The following is a 12,787-nucleotide window of genomic DNA, read 5'->3' as shown; positions in this document are numbered from 1 at the left end:
TGTATGATTTTTCACCTATAGTGAAGAGTAGAGGAATATTTAGGTGTATCTACTACTATATTACCACCTCAGTGGATAAACACTTGGTGAGTAAATACATGAAAGCTCTTGCTCCAATAATAGCCCTTTTTGAAAATTGTTTGAAGTACCTTTAAAGAAAGAAGCTTGTGCAAGTCTTTTGTAAATTTTCTATAAAACCAAACCCTTTTTTCTTTTTCAAAAAAGATTTTATTTATTTATTTTTACACAGAGGGGAAGGGAGGGAGAAAGAGAGGAAGAGAAACAATGTGTGGTTGTCTGTCATGCACCCCATCTGGGGACCTGGCCTGCAACCCAGGCATGTGCCCTCACTGGGAGTCAAGCCAGCCACCCTTGGGTTCACAGGCTGTACTCAGTCCACTGAGCCTCATCAGACAGAGCCCAAACAATTTTTTTCTACTTTATTATTCCTGAACAAGTTGCTTTGCAAAGTTTTATATACAAAATCATTTGTGATTAAATAAGTTCATATGTTTTAAAAATGAAAGTGACCATTAATACCTTCTTCATGTGTTCACAGGTAATTACAGTCACTTTTAAACATAATTTTAGCATTGTTCTGTGTGGTTCACCTGGTTGAAGCATCATCTTATAAACTGAAATGTCACAGGTTGGATTTCCGGTTGGGGTACATACCTAGGTTGCAGGTTTTGATCCCCAGTCAGGGAGGGTAGAGGCAACCAATTGATGTTTCTCTTCCTCTCTCTCTCCCTCCCTCCCTTTCTCTCTAAAATCAATAAGCATGTCCTTGAGTGAAGATAAAAAAATGAAAGTAATTTTAAACAAGTTACCTCTCCTCTGACATTAAAATATTTGTCTAAATATATAGACAACTACTTAGACAAATATTTACCAATAATTTTCACAATAAGCTGAAGTAAACATTTCTTATATGAATGAATTTCCATTTTATTCTGACATAATATCAATGAAAATTGTTATTACAGATACTGTGACTATAGAATGCATCTTTTAAGTAATTAGAAAACATCTGAAATTATTCAGTGTTTCCAAAATCTTCTAACATTGATGTCTCCTTTGAGAGAGACTGATTAAATTAAAACTGAAGCAGAAGGCTAAGAAAGGTCAGGAAATGAGCCTAGGATTTACTGGGCTGGGGTGCAGCTCCAGCCGCTGAGATTCGGGAGGCTGCGCTGGGTGGGACTGTCTGGCCGGGTGTCCCAGTGGGTCTGAGAGTTAAGGCATGTTGACTCGCGGTAACACGCGGCCTCCGCAAGAACACCCTCCGCTACCGGGTCCCCATGTTGTTATCAACTGTTGGAGGTTCTTTTGATCTCTGCGAGTTTTCACAAATCCATTATGATGCTGTGAAGGTTAAAACTGATTCTGAATTAGAAAAAAACCTGAAAATGAATAGAGTGTCACTGGAATCAGAGTATGAGAAATAAAGGATTCCACTTTTGATGACTGAAATAATATTCAAGGACTCAGGCCTCGAATGAGAAGACCATTACCTTTTCCAGGGATGAAACCCAGAAATCCTGAAGACTAAGACAGCTTGACAATGCTGATTCTTTTTATTTTTTAAAAATCTAAATGAAATATTATCATCTGAATTCTCACTACATACTCTGATCTGGTGGAAAGAAAATTTCAGACTTGCAGAAACCTGGATGTAATTTGATGACAGATAATCTTGATTAAAAAATCAAGTACAGGTTTTTTTGCTTCCCAACTCTGCCATTTGCAAATGAAAGTAACAGTGTTGACCACATAGATTTTATACCAATCAATAAAAACGTGAACACTACTAAAAAACAAAAACAAAACAAAACAAAAAACCTTAATTGTACCTTCCTCTCTCCTTTTACTTTTTTCCTTCCAGCATGGTCTCCCTTGTATGCCTTCTAACCTTCTCATTTATATTCTTGTATTTCACTGATAAATAAAACAAAAATATTTGTCTAAATAAATGAGCAACATTTTTCCTTTTCTGCTATGCTATTTCTTTCCTGATAAATGATTTTTTAAAAAGATTTTATTTATTTATTTTTAGAAAGTGAAGGGAGGGAGAAAGAGAGAGAGAGAGAAACATCAATGTGCGGTTGCTGGGGGCCATGGCCTGCAACCCAGGCATGTGCCCTAATTGGGAATCGAACCTGTGATACTTTGGTTCGCAGACTGTGCTCAACCCACTGAGCTATGCCAGCCAGGGCTGATAAATGATTTTTAGATGACAATATCTAGTTTTTCAGTATTGCTTAACATACAATTTTGCAGAAGATTCTTTATACAAGTTAGTGTTTGAGCTGAAGAATAGTCTGACTCTCCAGGTGCCTCCTACACCTGCTGCCCGCACTGAGCCTAAAGCAGGTCTGTGCACCCAAGTGTAGTTTTAAGTATATGAGATTACCACCTCGGTGACAGCAGATTACATGAGAAGTCACATGATCCAAGACCTTACAATCTACAGGCCTCCCGTTTTTCTGTGTTGTTTGTGTGGATGTCATCTCCATGTGCATCCATCCTTTGCGTGATAATGCATGGAGTCAGACCATGTGAGTATGATTTTATATCATTATGAATGTCATGTTCAATTAAGAATGTCTGAGACTATAATATTAATAATGCTAGCTACTTAAGGAAACTTCCAGAATCTTTGGATTTCTGGTATGGGCCAGAAAAACTCCAAATCAGGAGTAGTCTTTGGATATAAATTGGTGGAACACAGCTAATGTCTCATATACCAAGGGAACTACTGCTCATTTGTAATGTGATGGTGTATGCTACCATATATGCATATGTATATGTGTGCATGTATACATTTCTGATAGCGGTATAGATAATGAACATTTGACATGTATGGAGTACATTGTTATGAGCATTGGACTTCATCACAAATAGGGTATTAGAGATTTTTCAATATCCTAAGAAACCTGAGTATCTTTTGTAGCTATCCCATATGTAAATTTTGGAGATGAACCTGAAAAGGTAAGTTGAAAACAACCTTTGAATGGCTAACTGAAGATTTGGGACTTTGTTCAAATTGCAATAGGAATTCACAGGTTTTTGAATGGAGTGAGTTGATAAGAGCAGAAATAGATTAGAATGCATGATCTGATATATGGGCATGCACACAGAATATTAAACAACATACCAATGAACTAAAGAACCATGATTCACTAGCCATACTATAAAATATGAGAAAAAGAGAAATTAGGTAAGACATTAAAAATAAATCTCCTACCACCACACACCATCCCTAAACCAATAGTTTCAATGAATTTCACCATTAAATATAAAACAACAACAAAACCCCAAACAAACAAAACTGCCCTATGGATAGAGTAGTGACTATCTGATTTCAGTGGAACGTATTATTGGGTTGAGATAAAATTATAGCAGTTTAACAGAAACACTGTAGGATATTTTAATTTATGCCTATATGTTAAATATAATTACAGTTCTAGCTACAGAGAGGAATGAAAATCTGCAAGTTGCTGCTGTGTTACTTTCTCACTGATGCAAGGTTTAGAGAAAAGCATTCAAGTCTCTGAATACTGAACACTAGTGAGACGTTCAGGAGGATAATTTCTTTCCTTAGTAGACTTGGGAACAAGGCTGTATCTTACATGGGAAAATCTGTCCTATAACTTTCTACCACTCTATTATGCTAAGAAAAGAAAAAGAAAACCCTAAGTTACAGATAAATCAAGTAGAAAGGGATATTTTCTTCTTCTTTCTATTATTCTATTTCCATGATCTTTGTAAATGCTCCCAGATATCAATAAACAAAAATTTCTTTGAATTTCTGGCCCAGTGGAGAGTAGATTTGTAAAGGATAGGATCCTCTAGCCAAATATCTTCATTTTTCACAAATGAGTAGTGTTAATACTACAGAATTTATAGAGGCAATTCCTTACATCTCAATGCTCATTTTAACATGTCTATATTCCACAAGCCTCCACCTGGGAAGAGACACCATCAATTGTCAGAATTCCAGAATGTTGCAGTCATTAACCTCAGCATTTGCATTGTAAGAAATGATGAAACAAGTCAACTGCAGCAAAAGTCGGAAGTTGGGATGATGACACTGAGCACCGCTTCAGTAAGACAGTATGAGAAGAAGGCCAGACTGCTCTGGGGGAGAGTGGGAATAAGAAAGCTTCCAGCTGGACTGGATAAGAAAGCCTTATGCCAGAGTGGAGAATATAATGCAATGCATAAGTTACTACTCTGACAACAAACCACAGAGCCTTCGGTATTAAACTTACACAAACCATAGAGCTCCCCACAGACAGCAAATTTTCCTTTTCACTGAGTGAATCTCAATTACTACACCACAGGTATCTCTCAGAGGAAAACTTTGCAACTCAAAAGAGTTGTCATAAGTTTTCATATTTATCAGAAATTTGCAGTTTTATGGGCTGTATGTTCTACTATGTCTAAAGCACTGAAAAGGACAAGCTCATAATTCTTGTCATTTTCATGCTTGGAAACTTCTATGACTTGCTTACATTACTGAAGCAAACACAGGGCCACCAGCTGACTCTTTCAGGGCTTCTACCTGGGTTCAAAAGCTCTATCACCTAAATCAGAAAGCCTGTGAGTTCCTCCTCCTACAGAGTCAGCATGTCAGGCAGAAACACAATGGGACTGGGGAGATACTGGATAGCTTAGCCACTTTTCAAGGAAATTCTTTTTATTTTTATAGTAAGATGAGAAAAGAAAAAGAAATAAACTGAATCTTTTTCTTAGCATCACTGCATTCAGAAATCACAGATGGAATTCTGATTTTTAACTTTGATTCCTAGGTCAATTTTATTGTCAAAGAAATGTCAGAATCATTTGCCTGAAAAATCTGACTACATTGGACAAAAGCTTTGCATTAAAGATAATTGGATATGTTCTAGGGTGAGGGAAAGGAAAGCGTTTAAGTGGATTTATAGCTATAGGAGTGCAAAAAAGAAATTGAATGGTTTGGCTTTTTACAAAGATGATGTTGGTCCAAAGGTAGCAGAAAATATTACAAGGTGCATATAAATTATTAACAGGTTGTGTTATTCCAGGCAGGAGAAGTTTTCTTCAATTTGGAGAGAAGTAGATGGTTTCAGCAGACATTAAAGAGATACAAGCTGTGAGTTTGATAAAAGTTTTGACATGGGTTTGTGGGTGGGGGGTGGGGAAGGTGGGTGGAGGATGGAGAATTCATCATTAAAGACGACTTTCAGGTTTATTTCTTTAAAAACGGTAGATGGTAATGGCATTAATGGAGAATGAGAAGACAGGATGAGGTCCAGAGTTAGTGATAGGATTTGAAGATTCTAAACTTGGTTTTGAACATGTTGAATCTCATGAATCTTAAAACATTTAAAAAACCTACTAGGTGTTTGGAATGTGGCAACATCAGGAGCAGTAAAATAAAGGAAATGAATATGTCCTAAAACTGATCAGAAGCAGTTTGTAAAGTTGCCCTCACCGTGAACCCCAATGACACAAATTGTGGTTCTAATCATTACACCTGGGTATGTCTGCAGTGATTGTTGATTAGCTCACAATGCCCAGAACAACTTCGCCTTAGTCCTACAGGGAATCCATTGGTAACTTTCACTGAGGGAATTCCAAGGTTCTTTTCACTTCTTTATGTATGAATACATTTGAAAGAACTTTTATATAAATATGTCCATGCACTTGAGATTTCCAAAGGAAAACCTTTGACCAGGAATTACTGCTTCATTCTGCAACTTCCATGTTTCTTCACACAAGGGTTTTAAGAGAAGATGCAGCAGTGGATGTGAGAACAGTGGGGGCCTCATCAGTTTGGCAATTGATGAAGACTCTAGTGTAGGGTGTGGTCAAGGAAAGTATACATTTTTTTTACTTTGAAAACCCAATGTATTTACTTAAAAAATCAACCATTCTTTCAGTCTCCCAATGACTTAGAGGAACCGAGTGAGGATGTCAGGGTCTGTTTAATTTTAACTATTCATAGTTTTCAGTTTGCCTATTTGATAATAAAATGTCCAGGTAAGTAATGAAAATCCTGGCAACCCTATGAGATTTTCTGTTTCACTTCAGGAGAGAAAATTCTTTTTTTTATTTTTAGAGGGGGGATCATAAATATTGTTTTATTTCTAAAGTTGATGAAGTCACAAATTTAACTTAAAACATTTTATTTGCAAATAATTTTATTTAGTTTGCTCTAAGTAAAAGTCTGATATATATTCTTCCAAATTAGTGATTAATGAAGGGGAAATAGAAAAAAGTAACAAATGACAAAACAAAAAAGTTTAACAAAGGAAACAGTAGGGGAAAGTAAAGGATAATGTATAAAATAGAGGTGACAGAGGTAAGCCCAAAGATACATTAAATAATATAAAACAAAAAGTTTAAATTCTCCTCTTAAAAACCTTACAGATTGGATCATGATGGAAAATTCTTGACACCTGTCATAAATGCTAGATGTTTTGCTGTTGAGAAGACATGCATAATAAGATTTCTTTTTAATAGTAAATTTGAAATAAGAGCAGAAAGAGACAAATGGAAAAGATGATAATGACTCAAAAGTTTCAAAGATATTTTTCATACTATAGAAAATTTTCTTTGTTGGGGTATAACAACTAAACAATGTGGCTCAAACTGCCTTAGTCTATTCATGGAATCATGAAAAGTTAAACTAAAGTCGCCAATGATAATTTTCTTAGGCTCTTTAAAATGCATAGTGAAATGTGTGTGTGTGTGTGTGTGTACCCCCAAAAGCCTGGAATTTATTTATAAAAACTTGTGTATTTATTCTTACATGTTTAACTTCAGTCACCTTCAAAGTACTCTCTATTTGACACAATACACATATCAAGACATTTTTTTCCGTTGCTCAAAACAGTTTTTGAAGTCATCAATTTTTATGCCTTTGAGAACTTCTCCCTTTTTCTGTTTCACTTGTTCCACATTGGCAAAATATTTCCATTTGAAGACTTTTCTTCATCCAGGAAACAAAAAAAAAAGTTGCACGGGTGAGATCAGGTGAATAGGGAGGGTGGACATGGGGGTTTATGCTATTTTTTATCAAAAACTGCTGAACACTGAGCACAGTGTGGGAAGGTGCGCTAGTAAACCACCCATTAAGAAATGGGCAAATGCATTGAAAGAGACTTCAAAAAAATCTCACTGAAGCCAAACACAGTCTCTCACAGCCCAAACTAGTACACTAATACGGATGGGTTCCTAGTACTCTCACCTAGTGGGGGAAGCCTGTACTACAAGGGGCCCACCCTCCAGAATATAATTCTGTTTTTGGGGGGTCCCCTCTCATATATATTTTAAGGAAAAAGAACCGAAATATCTAATGACCTTTGACCTAATTATGAAAATGAGATATATCAATCATAGGTTTAAAGTTGGCAACAAAGCCAGGTAGGCTCACACAGGACAAAACCTCTACTTTGAAAACTTATGAAGGATTGGCGTCTGTCCAACAAGGCCAATTGTCAGCGGAGACATATCACTCTGTGTTCTTGTGTTGTGATTCCAGAGCTTCTTATGGGTCTATACAGCAATTTTCAAAACAATTTTATTTCTTTATTTTTAATATTTTTATTTTGTTGTCCTCAATTTGATTGACAAGGTAAGCTTTTTTAAAAAAATGATTTTATTTATTTATTTTTAGAGACAGGGGAAAGAGAGGAGAAAGAGAGGGAGAGAAACATCAATGTGTGGTTGTCTCTCACGTGTCCCCCACCGGGGACCTGGCCCACAACCCAGGCATTGACCTGACTGGAAATCGAAGGGCAAACCTTTGATTCACAGCCCATGCTCAATCCATGGAGCTATGCCAGCCAGGGCTAAAAATGATTTTATTCATTTATTTTTATAGAGAAGTGAAAGCAGGGAGAAAGAGAGTGAGAGTAACATCGATATGAGAAACATCATTTGGCTGCCCCATGTACATGCCCCAGACCAGGGACCTGAAGCCCAGGCTTGTGACCTCACCGGGAATGGAACCGAAAACCCTTTCTGCTATGGAACAACTCCCATCCAACTGAGCCACACCAGTCAGGGTGGTATATAGGTAATTTAACAGATACATTTTTAATGTTAACTTTTCTTGTTTCATTCTTGGTGTAGAAGGGCAATAGCTTACCATTGTTTTAATGCTGAACCATTAAGAAAAATATTGCCTTTGCTCCTGTTTTAAGGTTAAACACATCCAGTTTTGGTAAGTAGGTATTTTTAATGGATTTTAATCAATAAAAATCATGTGTATAAAATTGTGTTATTTTATTTGGAGAAACAACTGAACTTACACACCAAATTATAGGTAGATTTTCTTCTAGGTAATCTAAGAGTCTCTGCATTTACTTCCAAATTCTTCAGATTTTTTTCTTTTGGATTTATTCTTAGAAAAAAAATTGTATGTCATAGAACAAAATCAAATTATTTAAACAACACATCAAATATTCCATCTTCAATATTGACAACAATTAAAACATTTACTAATATATCACAAAGATGGTACTTAAATATGGAGAAAATCATGAAAAAGCTTATTGTACTTGCATCTCTAAGTATATTTATTTACAAAATACTTTTGCCTATTCAGAAAAGAAAAAGGCAGACAGAAAAAAATTACTTTCAATGGTTGAAGTCAGATATCACTGAAAATATTCAAAAACATATGCTACATATTCCAAAGTAATTCTGAACTTAAAATATACTTTTTCCAAAATATCCACTTATAATTAATTCCTCTATTTTCATTAAAATTTTTATTGTCTACTACTAAATGCAATAATAGTACTGTTATTCTTATATCTCTTTCTCTCGCTATTAGCGATCTTAAGACCACCCTTAAATATTTCTTTGTACCTATAGATATATATAATTGTATAAATAGGGTAATAAGATTTTTGTATTTTCATCTGAAAACCTCTTTGGGGGGGCCTATTTATCTCTCTCTTCTCCTTCATTCTTTCCTCTCACCTACACCAAGAAAATAAATATTAATTTGGAGTCTACATGTTATATCATCTTTATGTTTATATGCAAATATATGTACAAATATATATTCATAGATATGCAGAGTGAAACTTTCAAGACTTCATTTTCTGTTTGTTTAATGTGATGCTTTCATGTATATTTCTCTGCATCTTACTTTCCTCACTTTTTTAGCAATTTTTGGCAATTGATATTTCCTTGAGTCAACTTGTAGAGCAATAACTCATTTTTAAATGACTGCCATAATATTGCTGGGTTCACCAGGATCTGTTCATATTTTGCTTCATCTTGACTGGTTTTCATGTTATTTCCATTCTTTGCCACATGAACACCACAGCAGTAGACTCTTCTCCCTGTGAACTGCTATGTAATTATTATAGGATGGATTACAAATGTAGCTTGCTGGATTGAAGAGCATTTTCATTTTTAAAAGGTACTGCCAAATTGTTTTTAAAAGGCTTAATAATTCACATTTTCATCAGTCAGTTTGAGAGTGGACTTTTTCAAATCCCTGTAAGCAGTAAATTTTGCTAATCTGAGGGAAAAAAAGTCTCATCGGTATTTTATTTGCACATGCTGAGCAATGGAGAAGGTGAGCATCTTTCCCTACATTCATAAAATATGTTGACACATTGCTCTGTGACTCACCCATTCAATTTCATTTTCATTCTTCCATTGAATTATTTGAGTTTTCCTGTCAACTTGTAATATGTATTTGTATGTGATAGGTATAAATATTTTACCTATCATATTTATTATACATATTTCTTCTGAAGTTTTATTCATCTTTTACCTGACTAGAGACTTGATACATACTCCATTTTCTTGCAGTGAAAAATTAGATTAAATATATCTATTTCTTTGTAATTTATGAGTTCTTATATTAGTCAAAGACTTTTGTAATATATTTAAATTTTATCTATTTTATGAAATGTCTTAGAATGTTTTAATTACTTGTTATTAAATTTTTTAATTTTTAAGTCCTTGATCCAGCAGCTTATTAAAAACAGGCATAGGAAAGGAATCTATTCTTACTTTATTTCCGGATGTATAAACAAATACAGCTGTACTATTTATTGGATAAATCATCACTTTTCTCAACTGAACAATCATCCATGTAATGTATTAAATTCCAGTATACACTTGAATGTGTCTTTGGAGTCTTTATGTAGTTCACTGTCATATCTTTCTGTTTCCATGCCGTGTCATACTCTGTTGAAGAGCTTTATGTTTTAACACTTGCTGCTGCATGCTTGACTTTCTTACTCTTTATATTTTCTTTGTTTCCTCAAAAATATTTTATTTTACATGAATTTTATGCTCATGCTACTACATTAAAAAGTGATTAGTCAGGGGAAGGGTTTTCAGGAACTACTATGAGGGACACATGGACAAAACCGGGGGGAGGATGGAAGCAAGGGGAGGAAGTGGGTTTGGCTGGGGTTGGGGGGTGTTTGGGGGGAAATGCAGACTGCTGTAATTGAACAACAATAAAATAATTATTTAAAAAAACTAACATGGAAATTTAACTGGAACATGTATTTGCTATTGCTTATAAAACAGGTATAAAAGGAGAAAAAAAGTGATTAGGATTCTAAGTGAAATTCATTTAAACTCTACTGACATATCCTTATGGATATGGATACTGTCTTCTTATCTAAGAATACATCTGGCTATGTATTTCTTCAGAAATTATATAATACCTTTGGGTTAGTTTTTGTAGTTTTATTTACAGAGGTGTGAAATATTTTAAAAATTATTTCAAGGTATTTGAAAGTGCTATGGCTAATAAAATGGACATGTTTTTCTCTATTTCTCTTTCTGGTTATTGTTTGCATAGAAAAATCTAGTGATTATTTACATATGCATCCTCCATCTGATAATTAATAAAATCAGTCTTAATTGTTTAATTATAACAATATAACATCAGTAAGAAATATAATTTTTTCTTACAAGTTTTATGATATTTTATAGCTTTACTATATGTATACTATTTCATTTTACTTAATATCTTAGCTATATCAAAATTTCTAAGATAATACTTTATAATAATGGTCAGAGTGAGCATTCCAGTCTGTTCCTAAGTTGAAGAGATATGCTATATTATTTAGAATGTGTGCTATTAGTTTTGATAACTAATCTTTAGCATATTTAAAAAACTTAAGATGGTTATTAAGTAGCAATCAATTTTTCCAAATTAAAAAGTAAGCCAACATCTGTTAGGTAACAAAATCTTCACATTTTATAGATACTTTTTGCCTGACTTTCAGGACCAGTTTCCCAAATACTTATGATTGTAAATATTTTTACTCATGAGTAAGGTAAATGTTCTGATTAAAGGGGATGCATAAACCAGGAAGATATGTTTATTTATAAAAATAAAATGTTACTTTTATGGTATTTGATAGCTGTGTTCTTCACTTATTCTTTCAATGCAGTGACCAGCCTGAGTGAATATGATGGAGGTAAACAAAACACAGGTGACAGAGTTTGTTCTCTCGGGGCTTACAGATCTTCCGGGGCTTCAGGTGCCCCTGTTCCTGGTGTTCTTGGTCATCTATCTAACCACCATGGTGGGCAACCTTGGACTCATTTTTCTCATCTGGAAAGACCCCCATCTTCACACACCTATGTACTTACTCCTTGGCAGTTTAGCCTTTGCAGATGCCTGTTCTTCATCATCTGTGACTCCCAAGATGCTAATTAATTTTTTATCTAAGTATCACATGATATCCTTGGTTGAGTGCATCACTCAATTTTACATTTTTGCCTCCAGTGCAAACACAGAATGTTTTCTCCTGGCAGTGATGGCCTATGACCGCTATGTAGCCCTATGTAACCCCTTGCTTTATCCAGTAGTGATGTCCAATGTCTACTGCTTTCAATTACTAGGTGTTTCATATATTATCGGGTTTCTTCATCCCATGATGCATGTTGGTTTGTTATTTAGATTAACTTTCTGCAAGTCCAATGTAATACAATATTTCTACTGTGAAATTTTGCAACTGTTTAAAATTTCCTGTACTGATCCTGGAGTTAATATGCTCCTGATTTTTATATTTTCAGTGTTGGTACAATTTTTCACCTTTATGACCATTATAGTCTCTTACACTCATGTCTTCTTTGTCATCCTAAAAGTGAAGCTTGAGAAGGGCAGAAGCAAAGCCTTTTCCACCTGCAGTGCCCACCTGCTCTCTGTTTCCTTGTTCTACGGCACTCTCTTCTTCATGTATGTGCGTCCTGGGTCTGACCTCATTGAAAATCAGGATAAAATGTATTCTGTATTTTACACAATCATAATTCCTCTGCTGAATCCTTTTATTTACAGTCTGCGGAATAAAGAGGTTCTAGGTGCCTTGAGGAGAACAATAAACAAATAAACAGATTTAAAGGCAAATTTCACTTGTTCTTTTCAAACTTTGCACAGTACAAGGTATCTGGAGATATGAAAGTCAGCCCTGTCTTTATCATTTTAACAGGGCGCTAGTGTCTATGGTAGTTTGTGAGTGCTGTGTGATGATGAAAGTCAGATTCAATGGATTTTTGTTCAGTGGACGAGCTTTATATCACATAAAGCTAAATTTCTCATAAAGAATAGAACACATTTTTTAAAATTAAGCACTTAAGAAGCAACCTAAGTGCCCATCAGGAAAAGAATGGCTCAAAAAACTGTGGTACATTTATGCAATGGAATACTACACAGCAGAAAGAAAGAAGAAGCCCCTACCCTTTGAGAAAGCCTGGATGGATCTGGAGAGCATTATGCTAAGTGAAATAAGCCAAGTGGTGAAAG

At 34.9% G+C, this 12,787-nt stretch overlaps 1 protein-coding gene across 1 annotated transcript; it reads left to right on the top strand.

Moving 5' to 3' along the window:
- Nucleotides 1-11,327: 11,327 nt before the first annotated feature.
- LOC114491049 (olfactory receptor 5AC1-like) lies at nucleotides 11,328-12,787 on the top strand. The gene has a single exon (XM_028505206.2). The coding sequence runs from the start codon at nucleotides 11,451-11,453 to the stop codon at nucleotides 12,372-12,374; it is 924 nt and encodes a 307-aa protein (XP_028361007.1). The 5' UTR covers nucleotides 11,328-11,450; the 3' UTR covers nucleotides 12,375-12,787.

This window comes from Phyllostomus discolor, chromosome 2 (assembly GCF_004126475.2).
Source record: "Phyllostomus discolor isolate MPI-MPIP mPhyDis1 chromosome 2, mPhyDis1.pri.v3, whole genome shotgun sequence".
NCBI classification, from domain to species: domain Eukaryota; kingdom Metazoa; phylum Chordata; class Mammalia; order Chiroptera; family Phyllostomidae; genus Phyllostomus; species Phyllostomus discolor.
The sequence above is the reverse complement of the archived record's forward strand: the minus strand, read 5'-3'. Positions and strand labels throughout refer to the sequence as shown.